The 17322-nt window shown below is 47.1% G+C and overlaps 2 protein-coding genes and 1 pseudogene across 2 annotated transcripts; 2 read left to right on the forward strand and 1 right to left on the reverse strand.

Moving 5' to 3' along the window:
• The first annotated feature begins 424 nt into the window (after positions 1-424).
• LOC113887374 (melanoma-associated antigen B16-like) lies at positions 425-14607 on the forward strand. Its single transcript, XM_027534477.1, has 3 exons — positions 425-493; positions 12777-13096; positions 13448-14607. Exons 2-3 carry the CDS (start codon positions 12808-12810, stop codon positions 13891-13893), a joined length of 735 nt encoding a protein of 244 aa, XP_027390278.1. The 5' UTR covers positions 425-493; positions 12777-12807; the 3' UTR covers positions 13894-14607.
• Positions 2155-2892, forward strand: LOC113888013 (vegetative cell wall protein gp1-like). The gene has a single exon (XM_027535374.1). The coding sequence runs from the start codon at positions 2155-2157 to the stop codon at positions 2890-2892; it is 738 nt and encodes a 245-aa protein (XP_027391175.1).
• On the reverse strand, positions 3908-6663 carry LOC113888014 (annotated as a pseudogene).
• Positions 14608-17322: the final 2715 nt, after the last annotated feature.

The raw sequence follows: 17322 nt of genomic DNA on the forward strand, positions 1-17322 counted from the left end.
TATTCTTGGGCTTCCCTTGTGGCTCAGCTGGTAAAGAATCCGCCTGCAATGTGGGAGACCTGGGTTCGATCCCTGGGTTGGGAAGATCCCCTGGAGAAGGAAAAATCTACCTACTCCAGTATTCTGGTCTGGAGAATTTCAGGGACTGAATATTCCATGGGGTCACAAACAGTCCGACACCACTGAGTGACGTTCACTTTCAGAATAAAATGATGATAGACATTTTTGACTACTCAATATTAAAAGATTTCAAAGTTCCCACAGCCTGGCAAAAGCTTTTGTAAAAACTTGGAGCAACACCAGCAGCCACGTCCTCTGAAACTGAGCGCATGCGCACAACGCCCACCCAGCTTGCTGGGTGACCCCGGAAGCTATAGGCTGAGGTCACCGGATGTCATGCCCCCTGGTTTTCCGTTGGAACCACAAGGCTGTGAGAGCTTGGATCGGAAGCGCGAAGTCCCGCAGTGGAAGCACAGGTGCCATTAACTGTCAGGTAAGCCTCTAAATGAGTACCAAGGGGACCCCCCCCCCCCCCGTCCCAGAACGGAGGGCGCCCACCTAATGAGAACACCAACAGAACCCTGGTAAGGTTCCTGCGCAGGCAGGTTCCTGGCTGACCTATCACGCGCTTTCTGTTTGGCCGTCTGAGGTGGTGTCTTTTAGGTGCGGGGCTCAGAGTCCCCGACGTACAGGTCCAAAAGCAAACTCCCCTTAGTAAGTTTAGAGGTGACCCGGCCCCACAGAATAGCAGTGACTCAATGATTCTCGTCAGGGCAATCGGCCCAGGGAGCCTCTAACCCCTTCACCCGCCCTACCCCCACCCTGACACCCTGCCACCCCCGACACCCCACCTGCCCTACCCCCACCTCGAACCCCACCCCCACCCCCGAAACCCTATGCGCCCTACCTCAACCCGGCAGCCCACCCCCACACACCACCCGCCATACCCCCACCCCCACCCCCGAGGCCCCACCTGCCCTACCCCACCACCCCACCCCCACCCCGACACCCCGCCACACCCAACACCCCGCCACCCCCGACCCGCCACCCGTCCTACCCCCACGTCGAACCCCACCCCCACCCCCACCCCCGAAACCCCATCCACTCTACGCCCACCTCGAACCCCACCCCCACCCCTGAAACCCTACGCGCCCTACCTCAACCCGGCAGCCCACCCCCACACACCACCCGCCATACCACCACCCCCACCCCCGAGGCCCCACCTGCCCTACCCCACCACCCCACCCCCACCCCGACACCCCGCCACACCCAACACCCCGCCACCCCCGACCCGCCACCCGTCCTACCCCCACGTTGAACCCCACCCCCACCCCTGAAACCCCATCCACTCTACGCCCACCTCGAACCCCACTCCCACCCTCGAAACCCTACGCGCCCTACCTCAACCCGGCAGCCCACCCCCACACACCACCCGCCATACCCCCACCCCCACCCCCGAGGCCCCACCTTCCCTACCCCACCACCCCACCCCCACCCTGACACCCCGCCACACCCAACACCCCGCCACCCCCGACCCGCCACCCATCCTACCCCCACGTCGAACCCCACCCCCACCCCCGAAACCCCATCCACCCTACGCCCACCTCGAACCCCACCCCCACCCGCGACGCCCCACCCGCCCTACCCCCACCCGCGACGCACCACCCGCCCTACCTCCATCTGACACCCCACCCCCACACCCCACCCGCCCTACCCCCACCTCCACCCCAGACGCCCCACCCGCACTACCCGCACCCCCACCCTGACATCCCGACACCCCACCTGCCGAACCCCACCCCCACACCTGAAGCCCCAGCCGCCCTACCCCACCCCGACACCCCACCTGCCCTACCTCCACCCGACACCCCACCCCCACACCCCACCCGCCCTACCCCCACCCGAACCCCCGATGCCCCACCCGCACTACCCCCACCGAAACCCCGCCACCCCCAACACCCCACCTGCCCTACCCCCACCTCGAACCCCACCCCCACCCCTGACGCCCCAGCCGCCCTATCTCCACCCTGACACCCCACCCGCCCTACCTCCACCAGACACCCCACCCCCATATGCCACCCCCACTTCGACACCCCACCACCACCCCTGAAAACCCTACCCACCCTACCTCCACCCGACACCCCACCCCCACCCCCGATGCCCCACCCGCCCTACCCCCACCCCACCCGCCCTACCCCCACCCCACCACACCCAACACCCCACCCCGCCCTACCCCCACCCCGACACCCTGACACACCCGACACCCCACCCGCCCTACCTCCACCTCAACACCCCATCCCCAACCCCGAGACCCCATCTGCCCTACCCCCACCCCGACTCCCCACTCGCCCTACCCCACCCCGACATCCCACACCCCACCTGCCCTACCCCCACCCCGACACCCCACCCACCCTACCCCCATCCCAACACCCAACACCCACCCCCACACCTCACCCACCCTACCCCTACCCTGACACCCCATCTCCACACCCCACCCGGCCTACCCCTACCCTGACACCCCACCCCCACACCCACACCCCACCCGCCCTACCCCCACTCCGACACCCTGCCACACCCTACACCCTACCAGCCCTACCCCCACCCCGACACCCCACTCGCCCTACCCCCACCCCGACATCCTACACCCCACCCGCCCTACTCCTATCCCGACACCCAACCCCAACCCCCAAACCCCACCCGCCCTACCCCCACCTCGACACCCCACCCCCACCCCTGATGCCCCACCCACCATACCCCCACCCAGCCACACCCAACACCCCACCCCACCATACCCCCACCCCGACACCCTGCCACACCCGACACTCCACCCTCCCTACCTCCACCTCAACACCCCATCCCCAACCCCGACACCCCATCTGCCCTACCCCACCCTGACACCCCACTCGCCCCACCCCCACCCCGACACCCCACCCGCACCCGACACCCCACCCGCCCTACCCCCATCCCGACACCCATTCTCCACCCCCACACCCCCCCCACCCTACCCCTACCCTGACACCCCACCCCCACCCCCGATGCCCCACCCACCCTACCCCCACCTTGACACCCCACCACACCCTACACCCCACCCGCCCTACCCCCACCCCAACACCCCACCCCCACACCCCATCCGCCCTACCCCCACCCCAACATCCCACACCCCACCTGCCCTACCCCCACCCCAACACCCCACCCGCCCTACCCCCACCACGACATCCCACACCCCACCTGCCCTACCCCCACCCCAACACCGCACCCACCCTACCCCCACCTCGACACCCCACCCCCACCACGACACCCCACCCACCCTACCCCACCCCGACACCTCCCCCCCACCCCCAACACCCCACCCGCACACCTCATTCGTACCACCCCACCCTCACATGCCCACCATGACCCCCAACACCCCACCCGCCAATACCACCCTACCCCCATCCCTCACTAGTAGGGGAAAAAGTGCTGCTGCTTTGCTCAGCCCTTGGAGTCTGAGGGAGTGGAAGCGTTAGTCTGGGGTAGACGATGTCATGGCACCACAGGAAGGCGTCTCAGGCCACTGCACTGTTGGGGATTCTCCCCCCGGGACTTGGAAACGACGAACCTGAAAGAATGACACTCAGACAGTCTCTTGCAAGGACTGACAAGTTTATTTCTGCAGTCAAGCTTTTTTATAGAAGCAGGAACAAAGAGCTTAAAGTATATGGCCAGCAGAGCGCATACGGGGTTAACACATAATCAGTAAAAGCATTTCAAGGACAGCACGCTCTAAGTGACTCATGGGCTTATCCCACAACCCGTTTTCTCAAGTAACATCCCTATTTATTATTAAATCTTGGCGCCGAGCATAACCAACGGCAGGAGATGTTTTTCTGTCTGCAGCACAAAGCCGGGTACTTCTGGCCCTTTGCCATTTTCCCAAGGACTTTCTCCTTTTACGGATATTTTGTACTAGGCTTCCCAACATATCCTCCTTTTGTTTTTAAATTAAGCACGTTGGCTGCTAGTTGGACTCCATTGTGGGAGGCATGGAGTCTTGAGTAGAGACTTCTGTATCCTATAAGCAATGACAAAAAGAGCAGGGTGATTAATACATATATAAAAATATTGCTTCCTGAAAGCCAAGCTCTAGGGTCTAGAGATGATAGGGTTTTGGTTAAAATATCATAGAATTGAGTGCTATACAATTCCCTAGGTACCCTAACTTGAAAATTAGCAACTTGTTTCAACAAATTGATGTCTAAACTTGAGTTATCTGTGAGATCCTGCAAATGTGCCTTAACTTTATCTCAAGGATATTCAGTGGTATTATAGGGCATGTTAGTCAGACAAAAAGAAGTATAATTCCAATGACAATGTATGTGTGTTTGGAAAGTCAGTTGTTGCATTTGATCTCTTAAATAGATAACCACAGTTTGTAACTCATTAATTCGTGTTTGTAATTGCTGATCTATTTGAGCTTGTCGAGTCCACAGATCATGAGAGTCCTTGTGCCAAGCAGTGATAAAATCATGATTTTGTATAGAATTATGTAAAGCCATACCAGACAAAGTTCTATAGTCACAATGGAGATAAGGCTTAAGATGCCTGCAATAATCCACTCAATGATGCGCTTAGATCGCCTAAGCCTAGTTTTCAACAATACAGAAAGAAATACAGAATCAGTCCAAGGCTCAGTTAAGTTTATGGGAAGCCATAACTCAGATCGTTGTTTAACTAGCGCAATGGTAGCATTGTGATAGGAAATGGTGTGTGATTAGGCAGGTATACAATGCACATGCAGTACAATTGACAATCCTGGCTGATAAGTCAATATCAAAATGCCCTACAATAAACAAGTATGGAAGGTGAACACGTGATTGAATATAGCCAGTACTATTATATAGGAAGGTATAATCAGAAGGATGAAGCACACCCATAGTCCCATAAACATTAGCGAAGTGCCCTAAAGCTGCTGGAATTTTTCCAAATGTGCCATTGCTCTGGCCCCACAATGGGGACGACAATCCTGGGTCATGGGGGTGATAAGCCCCCGTTATACCAATTCTGCAATATGTCCTTATCAGTCCAGAAACTTATCTTAGATTTATGAAAGCCTCCAATGCTTGATGTATTAAACCAGGAGCAGTTATGATATTCCTCTTGTTCTTCAGTGTCTGCTCAGCCTGATGAGTCATGTTTTTCACTTGAGCCCATGTCGGGTAAGGATTCAGATGATGGCGTTTCCTCATTGGCTCCTCCAGGGTCATTGATGAGACCCTTCGCGTCAACTTCGTCACTTCCCGAGGGAGTCCCGTCTTGGGGTCCCTCTCGGTAACGGACGTAGTGAAGGGGAACCCAGATTTCCTCTCCATCTGCAACGACAAGACCATAACCCTTGGCTAGGAGTCGTAAGATTCTTGGCAGCCACTGATTAAATTGCTTATACCATATTGGTGTATTGATTTCTAATTTACTGTTTTTGTCTTCTGTAAAATGTCTATCTGCACGAGTGTCAGAATTATTTTTTGTTAAGTTTAAAAAATTCAGGAAATAAAGAGTTAAAGATAATAGTAATTAAGGGTTCATGGGATAAGAAGTGTATCTCTTCTTCTATATTTCTCCTTTCTGTTTTAATAAATGAGTTTTTAGGGTGCAGTGGGCTCTTTCAATAATGGTTTGATCTTGAGGATTATAGGGTATTCCTGTAATGTGTGTTAGGTTCCATTCTGAAGAGATAGGTACTGCCCAGATAAAGCCTGAAAATGTATCAACTGAGACAAAAGAAATTTTCCTAAGGAGCAGTGAGTGAAATCAGATTGACAAAGGGAATTAGGTTGTTGCCCCCAGGGATTAATTCCTGAAATCGTAGTGCGTAAGTGCAGAGGGGTGCAGATATCATAGGTTTTAATAATATGCCGTGCTTCATTGAGAGGAATATGGTATTTAGAGTGCAATCTGTTAGCATCGGTATGAAGATTAGCATGTTCGTCATTGGTAGATGTAAAACTGGGAGCTATGAGCTTGTCAATAGCATCATTTTTTGTGACCAGAGGGCCAGGTAAACCTGAATGAGCATGTATATGTGCAATAAAGAAGAGTTCGGTACGTGAGCAAATTAAAGCTTGGGTTTGTGAAAAGAGAGTATACAATTCTTCATCTAGGTTGTATAAAAAGGCGGTAACAAAATCAGGAAAAAGGGAAGCAAGATAATTGGAATCAGTATATATGTTGAAGGGTAATGGTTGAAGTGACAAAAGAGCATATTAAGCATACAATTCAACTCTTTGTATTGAAGAATAGGTAGTGGGTAATTTCTCTTTGATATCAAGGCCAACAATCCCTGCTATGCCTTTCTTGTTGCCATCAATGAAATAGGTGGGTGCATTGGTAATAGGCTGGGATGCAATGATATTAGTTACAATGAATTTAGTACATTGTAGAAAGTCCCATAATTTTCCTTTCAGCAAATGAAATGAGATAACATTTTGAAAATCACTTAATGCCATTTGCATGGTCAAGTTATATTGTAAGGCAATTTGCAATTCCTTTTTTGTCAAGGGAACGTGTATTGCATATGGATCAAATCCAGTCAGAGTTTGTACATGGCTTCTTCCTGACACAATTAAGTGCCTTATTTTCTCAATATATGATGCAATTTTTTTAGACTGTTTAGTGTGTAAATATACCCATTCTATTGGGCTATGTTGAGCTATAATTGCAGTGGGCGAATGTTCAGTGGGGAATATATATAAAGAAACTGGATGATAATAATATAGCCGAGTTGAAAAAGATTATTGAATGTGTTTCTCCATTAAGGCCAGTTCTTCTTTGGCCTCTTTTGTTAGCTGCCTAGGGCTATTAGGGTCAGGGGATCCCTCTAAAATTTTAAATAGATTTTGTAAGGCATAGGTGGGGATGCCAACAGATGGCCGTAGCCAATTAATATCTCCTAGCAATTTTTGAAAATCATTCAGTGTGCGTAGAGATTGCACAGAAGTTTGAGTTTTTTGAGGTTTGATTTTAGATTCTTCCAGAACATGTCCTAGATAATTAAAGGGTGCTTTCCAATGAATTTTATCTGGTGCTACAAGCAGGCCATGATTTTGAAGAGTAGTAGTAACTTCATAATATAACTGTTGTAAACAGTGTTCAGATTTCATAGAAGTATATCATCCATGTAATGAATTATAAACACAGTAGGATGTTTATCTCTAATGGATTATAATAAAACAGATATGAGATATTGGCAAATGGTAGGGGAGTTCATCATTCCCTGAGGTAGCACCTTCCATTGAAATCTTTTAACAGGAGCCATGTGATTTATAGAAGGAACTGCAAAGGCAAAATGTTTTCTATCTTTAGGGTGCAAAGGTATAGTAAAAAAACAGTCTTGTAAGTCAATAATAACTATAGACCATCCTTTTGGTACCATAGAAGGGGAGGGCAATCCGGGTTGTAAGGGCCCCATAGGTAACATGGTATTGTTAACATTTCTTGAATCTATCAACATTTGCCATTTTCCTGATTTCTTTTTTAATACAAAAACAGGGAATTCCATGGGGAAAATGAAGGTTCTATACGAGCTTTTTGTAATTGTTCATTAACTAATTGCATAAGAGTTGCCAATTTTTCTTTAGTTAGGGGCCATTGAGGTGTCCATACTGGGGTATCAGATTCCCAATCAAGGGGCAGCGGTGTTAACTCAATGGCCCCCATTAAAAAGGTTCATTTAAAGAAATTGTGGCTTTCGTTTGTTCAAGAAAATCTCGTCCCCATAAATTGATAGGGATATAAGTAATATATGGTTTAAGATAAGCTACAATTTGATCAGGGCCATACACTTGTAAATAGGATGCATTGACAAAAGTTTGTTTGGCATCAGTTTCACCCACTCCTAATAGTCTAGAAGGAACCATAATTTTACCCCAATCGAGGGGCCATTCTGCAGCTCTAATGATTGAAATGTTAGCTCCGGTATCTAACATGCCTGTGAAATTCTTTCCCCGTATGCGTAAAGTAAGCATGGGTTTCTGATGTTCCTTTAATAAGGTGGATAGTGCAGCAGTAAGGTTGGTACTGCCAAAGCCTCCCTGCAGAACTTTATCAGATGCCTTCATTGGTTTAACATATGGCAAAAGTAATAATTGTGCAGAATGTTCCCATTTTGTAAGTATACATTTCCCATTTTCACAACATTTACCACAACATGTATTTCCCCTTCATAATCTTCGTCCATAACACCGGTCAATACCATTAAACCTCTCATTGTGCAGCTAATATGTCCTGCAGGAATCCCGATGAGGACCCCAAATAAATTCTTAGGAATCCTCTGACCCCAGGAGGGAGGGTGTGCACAGCATCTACCCTTCTTGTCAGCTCTCCATGTCCTGTCATGAGGTTTTTCTCACTTGCATTTCTGGGGTCTCACACAGATGGGGCCTTATTTGAACTTGTGGACCTTAGGCAGCACATGGCACTGGACACATTACCTACCTGGATTCAGTCTGAGGAATGCATGGGAGGATTGTGGGACTAACCAAGTAATGGCAGAGGGGGCTCCACAGCCCTGAGAGATCCAGGGAGTGAAACAGGCAGAGGCCATCCTTCCTTTGCTTCTCTGAGTCTCAGGAAGGTAAAGATTTATTCTGAATTTATTGTTGCTGTTCAGTCTCTAAGTTGTGTCTGACTCTGTGTGACACCATGGACTGCAGCACGCTAGACTTCCTGGTCCTCTTACTATCTCCTACACTTTGCTCAAACTCATGTCCCTTGAGTCAGTGATGCTGTCCAACCATTTTGTCCCCTCTAGCCCCATTGTCTCCCTGCCATCAATCTTTCCTAGCATCAGGGTCTTTTCCAAGGAGTCTGCTCTTTGCATCAGGTGGTCAAAGTATTGCACTTCAGCTTCAGCATCAGTCCTTCCAATGAATATTCAGGGTTGACTTTTTTTTAGGATTGACTGGCTTGATCACCTTGCAGTCCAAGGGACTCTCAAGAGTCATCTCCAGCACTGCACTTCAAAAGCATCAATTCTTCAGCTCTCAGCCTTCTTTGTGGTCCATTTTTCACGTCTGTACATGAATACTGGAAAAGGCATAACTCTTGACTATATGGACCTTTGTCAGCAAACTGATGTCTCTGCTTTTTAATATGCTATCTAGGTTTGTTACAGCTTTCCTTCCAAGGAGCAAGCATCTTTTAATTTCATGGCTGCAGTCACTGTCCACAGTGATTTTGAAGCACACATATAATCAAAGCTATGGTTTTCCCAGTAGTCATGTAGAGATATGAGAGTTGTACCATAAAGAAGGCTGAGTGCTGAAGAATTGATGCTTTAGAACTGTGGTGCTGGGGAAAACTCTTGAGAGTCCTTTGGACTGCCCAAGGAGATCAAACCAGCCAGTCCTAAAGGAAATCAACCCTGTTGGAAGGACTGGTGCTGAAGCTGAAGTGCAATACTTTGACCACCTAATGTGAAGAGCCATCTCCTTGGGAAAGACCCTGACACTGGGAAAGATTGAGGGTGGGGGGAGAAGGGGTATGCAGAGGATGAGATGGTTGGATGGCATCACTGACTCAAGGGACATGAGTTTGAGCAAACTGTGGGAAATAGTGAAGGAGAGGGTAGCTTGGCATCCTGTAGTTCATGGGGGTCACAAAGAGTTGGACACAACTGAGTGACTGAACAGCAGCAACAATTCCAGAACAGCCCACTAACATCAAGCTCGTCTATTCCCCTGTGGCTAAGCATGTGAGATCTCTAGAAAGGTTGAAGTAGAAAGGTTGACCATGTATCAGATAATTTCATCATTTTTAGTTTTAGGAATTTGTGAGCCTTGGTCTAAAAAAGCTAAGTTGGTTATCAGAAGGAGGATTCCCAAGTGCTTAAAGTATACACAGTAAGAGCCCAGAGTTATCAGTGAGGAAACATTCACTTCCAGATACATTTGATCCCACAGTGTCCACAGATATTGTCACCCTAGGAAGTTGTGGACAGGGATATCCAGAGGAAATATTCCCTTGCTTCCTCTTTGGAAGTCATGAAAGAATGGGCATCAGATCAGAAGAGGAGTCTTATACAGTGTGCCCTGTATAAGTCTTATACAGGGCACACCATTCCAGTGCAGGTGTGATCTCCATGAACTTCACTCTGCCTCTGCATTTAGCCCTTGTAAGCCTGAGGAAAGAGTGGTCGGAATTCCTACATTCTACTTTAGTCTTCTGAGGGCTCAGGGAAGTGATTTATGTTTATCTGAGTGGGGTCCTTGGGATTACAAAGGACAGAGTAGAAGGAGTTCCAGAAACTTAAGACACAGATTTAGGACCGAGAGCCTAAGTTACCCTAGGATGGGGTAGAAGAAGGGTGGCAACAAGGATACACTCTTAACCATCAGTCCAGGGAAGCAGACAGGATGATATGCTGCTCCTCTTCCTTCTTGGGCTTTCAGTGAGGAGAGTGTTGGGATATACAGGGCTTAGCACATGAAGTGAGCAAAAGATGAGTCCCAAGGCCTGTTAAGACCAAGGTAAGGTCCTTAAATGAGGTTTGAGAGGGCTGCCAGCCCCAGAACAGAGGGGTCCAGATTATCTTAACCATACTGTCAACACTGGTAAGCCTGCTATGGTGATTGTGTAGGATTCCCCATCCTTTATTTCTCAGTTGTCTCAGTGAATAGATCTCGCTTTTTGAGGGGGTGGGCAGGGATGGCCTTTGGTATCAGAAGGTGATGACTAAAGCTCTGCTGCTAAGCTAAGTCACTTCAGTCATGTCCGACTCTGTGCGACCCCATAGACAGCAGCCCATCAGGCTTCCCCGTCCCTGGGATTCTCCAGGCAAGAACACTGGAGTGGGTTGCCATTTCCTTCTCCAATGCGTAAAAGTGAAAAGTGAAAGTGAAGTCGCTCAGTCGTGTCCAGCCCTCAGCGACCCCATGGACTACAGCTTTCCAGACTCCTCCGTCCATGGGATTTTCCAGGCAAGAGTACTGGAGTGGGGTGCCTTTACTAGTTGCCAAAGTAAAGCCCCCGAGAAAGGACTGAGAGAATTTCCCGTCCCAGAAGATAGGAGCCAAAGTCATTTTAGATCTGCTGTCAGCTTTGCAAGGCCCCATGCAAAGCTATCAGACTGAAACATCACCACATTTACTACTTAGTGAATTCAGGGTTATGAAGATTGGTTTGTGAACATAATGTGGGATCCCACTACTTGTTATAAGTCAAGGAAAGTATCCTAATTGAGGCTTATGGGGATATCAACTCTAGAAACTTACGATCTCAACAAAGCTGTATTCGTCTCATGTTTGGGAACTCTGCATGTCAGATCCTCTTAATACTTCCTCAGAGGTTGCAGGGGCATGACTCTCTAGTGTGAGGAACAACTTCTGGTCATCAGAGGGAAGGATTCTCATACACTGTCAAAATTCAAAGTAAAGGCATTTTTTTAAGCAAAGAGCTGACTATCTACTCGAACATAGATGGGACACTCTCATATACCTGTTGTGACTTTGTACTCATTCCCTGGGATGTCCTAGACAAGGCTAGCCGGAAGTCTCATCAGCTCACTTCTAGGGAGGTGGCAGTCATGGTCTGAAGGAGGTGGCACAAATCAGGAGGCAGTACAATAGTCTGTGTGGAGACATAGAGAAAGACACAATGGAATCCAGCCCAGAACATAGGGTTGTCAAAGAGCCCCAGAACTTTATCAGCTTAGGGAACCTGGTCAAAGATCTCAGGACAACTTCCCTGCTTTCTTCCTTCTTGGATGTTACAGACAGCTGATGTCCTTGGTCTATGTCCTATATCATATGAAGTCAGCAAAGGAAGGAGGCCAGGGTCTGTCACAGTAAGGATGAAGAATAAGGTCTGAGGAGTCAATCCACCCAAGAAAAGAGGGAGCTCCACATTGTCTAGTTCTTATTATCTAGTTCTTATTATTGGCCTAAGGAAGACCTAGTAGAGGTAGTTAGAAAGTGTACTTCCTCAGTTCTTCCTGAGCTGACTCTGAAAGATAGGGAACTCTTGTATGCAGACAGATTGGCACCAGTTTGCAGAGTGATCAAGTCTGAGGCCCTGCCAGTAGTCAAGACAAAGACACTGAATACTGAGGGAACACTGATCCCAGTAGAAGAGGGATAACAAAGAGTTCAGCCCTGCACTGTTGTCAGTGCTGAGAGTCTATGGGAAAAGATGTCAAGGGGCTGTGTCCTCTAATTACCCCAATTAGATCTCAGTAGGTCAGGGCTTTGTTCTGAGTGGCAGTGTTATGGCAGCAAGTAGAGATCCCCAGACTTATGTAGATTCAAAGTAACATACCAAGTGAAACTAGGGGGACCACAACACCAACAGAGATAGCATCTACAATTTTAACTTTGTTGTCATCCCTGGGAAATCACAGAGATTCTGGAGAAGGTACCTCAGCACATCCTCCTCAGTCATTTTAGGGGATGTGACATTAGTTGGTCTTAGGAGAATAGCCTCATATTTAAGCATGGGAGAAGAGATCCTGGCACAGACCAAGGTAATGAAACTGAGTGAGAACCAATGGAACCACCCTTTTCAGAAGGGTAATGGTGCTACAGAGACATAATACACCTGCCTATGTGATCCCTGAGAATTTTTAGCCTGGGTTGACTGCCTGGTCCCTGAGGAACATTAAGATTCCTCCTTCATGAGGGACACAGCACCAGGAGACCTGTGAGACCCTAAAGCACTGTTAGCAAAATCCACTGAAGGCAACTTTTATCTGAGCCAGCACAGTTGAGTATACCAGCTGAGGCCACTCATATCTGCCTTTTTTCCCTTAGGTGGTGATTTCCCATTGCCCACTGCTGCCAAATGCCGCCCGTAAGAATCAAACTGTCTAAGCGTTTTCAGAGTTCACGACGTGCACAGCATCAATCCCGTCAAGCCTCCACTCAGTCCCAGAACCTGGAGGTTGCACAGCTCTCCAGGGCTCTGGAGGAGACCCATCTCCTCCCCCATCCTCAAATGCCTGGAAATTCGAAGGAGGCTCCTGGTGGTGATAAACCCAGTACTCCTGAGGGTCCTCAGAGTTTCTCTGCATCTTCCATTGGCATCACAGCCTCTGCATCCAGCAAATCAAATGAGGTCTCCATGAATCAAGGTGAGGAGAATAGTCCAGGCACCTCAGAGGCTGTGCCAGGCACCTCAGAGGCTGTGCAAGGCTCCTCACAGGCTGTGTCAGGCACTTCAGAGGCTGTGCCAGATTTCATGAATGTGCCTATGGATGCCCTAGATAGTAAAATAGCTGTGTTGGTGAATTTCCTGCTGCTCAAGTATCGAATGAAAGAGCCAGTAACAAAAGCAGATATGCTCCAGGTTGTCAATAACGATTGTGAAGTCCACTTCCCTGAGATCCTCCTGAGAGCCTCTGAGCGCATAGAGATGCTCTTTGGCCTTGATCTGAAGGAAGTGGATCCCACCAACCACTGCTATGGCATTTTCATTACATCAGGTCTCACCTATGATGGTATGATGCACGGTGAAGCAGGCGTGCCCAAGGTCGGCATCCTGATACTTATCCTGGGTGTGATCTTCATGAAGGGCAACTGTGCCACCGAAGAAGAAGTTTGGGAAGTTCTGAATGTGACCGGGCTATATCCTGGGAAGAAGCACTTCATCTTTGGGGAGCCCAAGCAGCTCATCACCGAAGATTTCGTGAGGGAAGGATACCTAGAGTTCCGACAGGTGGCCAGCGCTGATCCTGCGCAGTCTGAGTTCCTGTGGGGCCCCAGAGCTCATGCCGAAACCACCAAGATGAAGGTCTTGAAGTTCATCGCCAAGGTTCATGGGACTGACCCAAGTTCTTTCCCATCTCAGTATGAGGAGGCTTTGCAAGATGAAAAAGAGAAAGCTCAGGCCAGAATTTCAGCCAAGGGTCTCCGCCACTCCAAGTTCTAGTGTTGAGACTAGCAGCTTCTTCCTCAACTAGGGATAGTTTCTTCATGCATTGTTCAAAGAGGCAGTTAGTGTTCATAGAATTTAGATTTGAGGTGGGGCTGAAAGGAGAACAGTATATATGACCGTGTGTTCCTATTTTGTATGTGTAACATGAAAATTTATTCTTTTTCATATATACATTATTTAAATGATTATTTTAATATAGGTTTAATTGCTTTCAAAACTTTATGAGTGATTATTGATGTTGCATTTCATGTTATAATATATAATTGTAAGAGCTCTGTTGTTTTAGAAATTGTGAATCCATCCATTTTGTTTTGTCATCTGAAACAAGATAACATGATACTGCTGTAGGCGTGCATGTATATGTGCTAAGTCACTTCATTTGTGTCTGACTGTTTTCGACCCTATGGGCTGTAGCCCACTAGGCTCCTTTGTCCATGGGATTCTCCAGATAAGATTACTGGAATGGGTTGCTGTGCCCTCCTCCAGGGGATCTTCCAGACCAGAGATCAAGCACAAGTCTGCATCTCCTGCATTTCAGGAAGATTCTTTATCTGCTGAGCCACCAGGGAAGCCCACTGCTATAGACATTTCCTTGCAAATGTGAAAGAAACCGACTTTTAGATGCACTCCAAAGAAAAAAATGTGACTGAAATCTTAGTTCTCTTGTCTTTTCAATGCTTATTTTATAAAATTAAATGATAAGTGCAATGAATTTGCCTCGTTCTTTCAAGAATGTGTATGAAATGTTCTTATCTAGTTGCTAATTTGTGTCTGACCCTTTTGCAACCCTATGAAAAGTAGCCCGCCAGGCTAACTCTGTCCATGGAATTTCCCAGGCAAGAATACTGGAGTGGGTTGCAGTTTCTTTCTCCAGGGAATCTTCCTGACCCAAGGATTGAACCTACTTCTCCTGTGTGGAAGATGGATTTTTTTTATTGCTGAGCCACTGGGGAAGCCCAGTTACCTGTGTGTGTGTGGGGGGAGGGGGGAGCAATTAGGGGTGGAGAATTAGGCGACACAAAGTGTTGGCTGTAAGATAGGATCAAAGATGCATTGTACAACATAGGGAATACAGCCAATACTTTGTAATAACTGAAAATGGAAAGTAACCTTTAAAATTGTATAGAATTTTTTTTCAATTGAAATACAATTTTCCTAAAAAGTTTAAAAATAATAGAGTATAATTCTAAAAAATATATAAAAAATAATATTGAAGGACGGGGGAAAAAACTTTTAAGTCCTGTGGTAATTAATTTTACATGAAACTGAATGGTGGGTCAGATGAGGCTGATGGCATCATGAGCAGGAACAAAACCCTCAAGATGATGTGTTTCAAGTGTTAAAACGACAATGTCAAGAGATAAAGTGCTTTTAGCTGTTACTTTTTGATCTCAGGTAAACCAGAGAGAAGTTCTCACTTGGAGCAGGAACAGAATGTGACCATCGTTGTTGTCCCAGTGCATCTGAACTCATGCACAAACTTTTTTTTGTTTGTTTGTTTCTTTTGTATATGTGACCTCTAAGGAGTTTCTGAGAAATAGATACTCCCTTGAGATTAGACACAGAAGCCACAGGGCTAACGGTTGGCCATCACCTAGGAGAGCCAGCACTCACTCCATTCAAAGGACAATTTAATCAAGCTGTCTTCAGTGTAATTTGCCAAGGGATTTGAGAGCTAAAGTTTTGGTCAGGTTGAAATTAATGTTAAAGTGGGGGAAGGGTTGCATGGGAGGTATAGAGGAGAAAAAAATAATTTTCCCTGTCCCCTTTTAAGTTCTTGGCTGAAACTTCCTTGTAATAAAAGGAGAGATTAATAGGAGGAAAACAGATTAATTTTGTATATATGGGAGCACCACAAAAAATGAGACTCAAAGAAGTAACTCGAGCAGGAAGCTTTTAGACAAATTTGTGAAGCATTGACATGACAAAGGCTTTGGACTAAGTGTAGTAAATGGCCAAGTAGTAACAATGTTTGTTTAGACAGTCTTTTTGGCTCTCAGTTCTCTGTCTCTACTGATACAGGTGTCTTCTACCCTCCTGATACAGGGAGAGTACATTTCATATTGGAGATTTATCTCCTGCTTTCAGGGGGACAAAGGAGAGCCAACTATTTCTCAAGTACCTTCAATTCAAAATAACCAGTATACCAAAGTGGAATTTTGAGGGTGAAATATTGTCGTGCCCCTTATCCTGGTTGTTTTTTAAATTTTATTTATTTGTGCCAGATCTTAGTTGTGGTATGTGGAATCTTTTGATTGTGGCATATGGGATCTTTAATTGCAACATGTGAACTCTTAACTGCAGCATGCGCAATTTAATTTCCTGACCAGGGATCGGACCCAGATCTTCTGTATGCCCTGGGATCACGGAGTCTTAGCCACTGGATCACCAGGGAAGGCCTCTGGTTGTGCTTTTTAATATTTCACTTACCCACAGTCAACTGTGGTCCTAAATATTAAAATATAAATGAAAAATTTCAGAAATACATGATGCACAAAATTTAAATTGCTTGCAGTTCTGAGTATTGTGATTAAATCTCTTTCTGTCCTGTTCCATCCCTCCTGGGACAGGATTCCCTTTGTGCAGCATATTACTCCTTTTAGTCACTTAGTAGACTCCTAGACTCTGTTATCACATTGACTACTGAAGTTTCACAGTGCTCGTGTTCAAATAACCCTTATTTTATTTAGTAGCCCAAAGTATAATATTAGTGATGCTGGCGGGTTTGTGCCTGGTTTGTGAGTTGAACTCTATTATGGGCATGAATGGGAAGAAACATATATATGGTTTCAGTCATCTACTGTAAGTAACACACAGAGAAGGAAGGACTAATATATTATGAAGCCCTACAAATGGTGACTGGGAGAGATGGAAGAGGTTCATCCTTGACACAATTCTAGGAAATTTTAGTTATATCTAGCTGGGAAGACAGTCCCATTGTCTGATTTGGTCTGATTTGACATACTATATACCATAGCACTTTATGTTTTCTGAGAAAGCCTATACCTAGACAATGCACACTCATACACACACATGCACAAAGACAGGTGGGGGGTTAGGATTTGAGACAACTTAGTCACAGCAATAACTCTCATTCATCAAAGCCCTATGATATGCCAGGCACTGTGCCGTGTGTTTTGTATACTTCATACACATTACAAAAGTCTTATAAAACCAAATTCACATATGAAGATTCTCAGGCTTAAAGAGCCTGTGATTTTTTCTGATTTCATATGTCTAGTCTGTGACAGAGCTGCCACTAGACCTCTTATCTGAATTCATCCAGAGCCGACTCGACTCTACTCTCCCCAGCCTGAGGCAGACCTGCCTCTTACCTCTCTTCTCACTACCCCTTAGTGCCTCTCAGGATAAAGAAAGAAGAATGTAGTAGCCAGGAACTTAGAGCAAATTTAAAGAATAAAG

Source organism: Bos indicus x Bos taurus, chromosome X (genome assembly GCF_003369695.1).
Source record: "Bos indicus x Bos taurus breed Angus x Brahman F1 hybrid chromosome X, Bos_hybrid_MaternalHap_v2.0, whole genome shotgun sequence".
NCBI classification, from domain to species: Eukaryota; Metazoa; Chordata; class Mammalia; order Artiodactyla; family Bovidae; genus Bos; species Bos indicus x Bos taurus.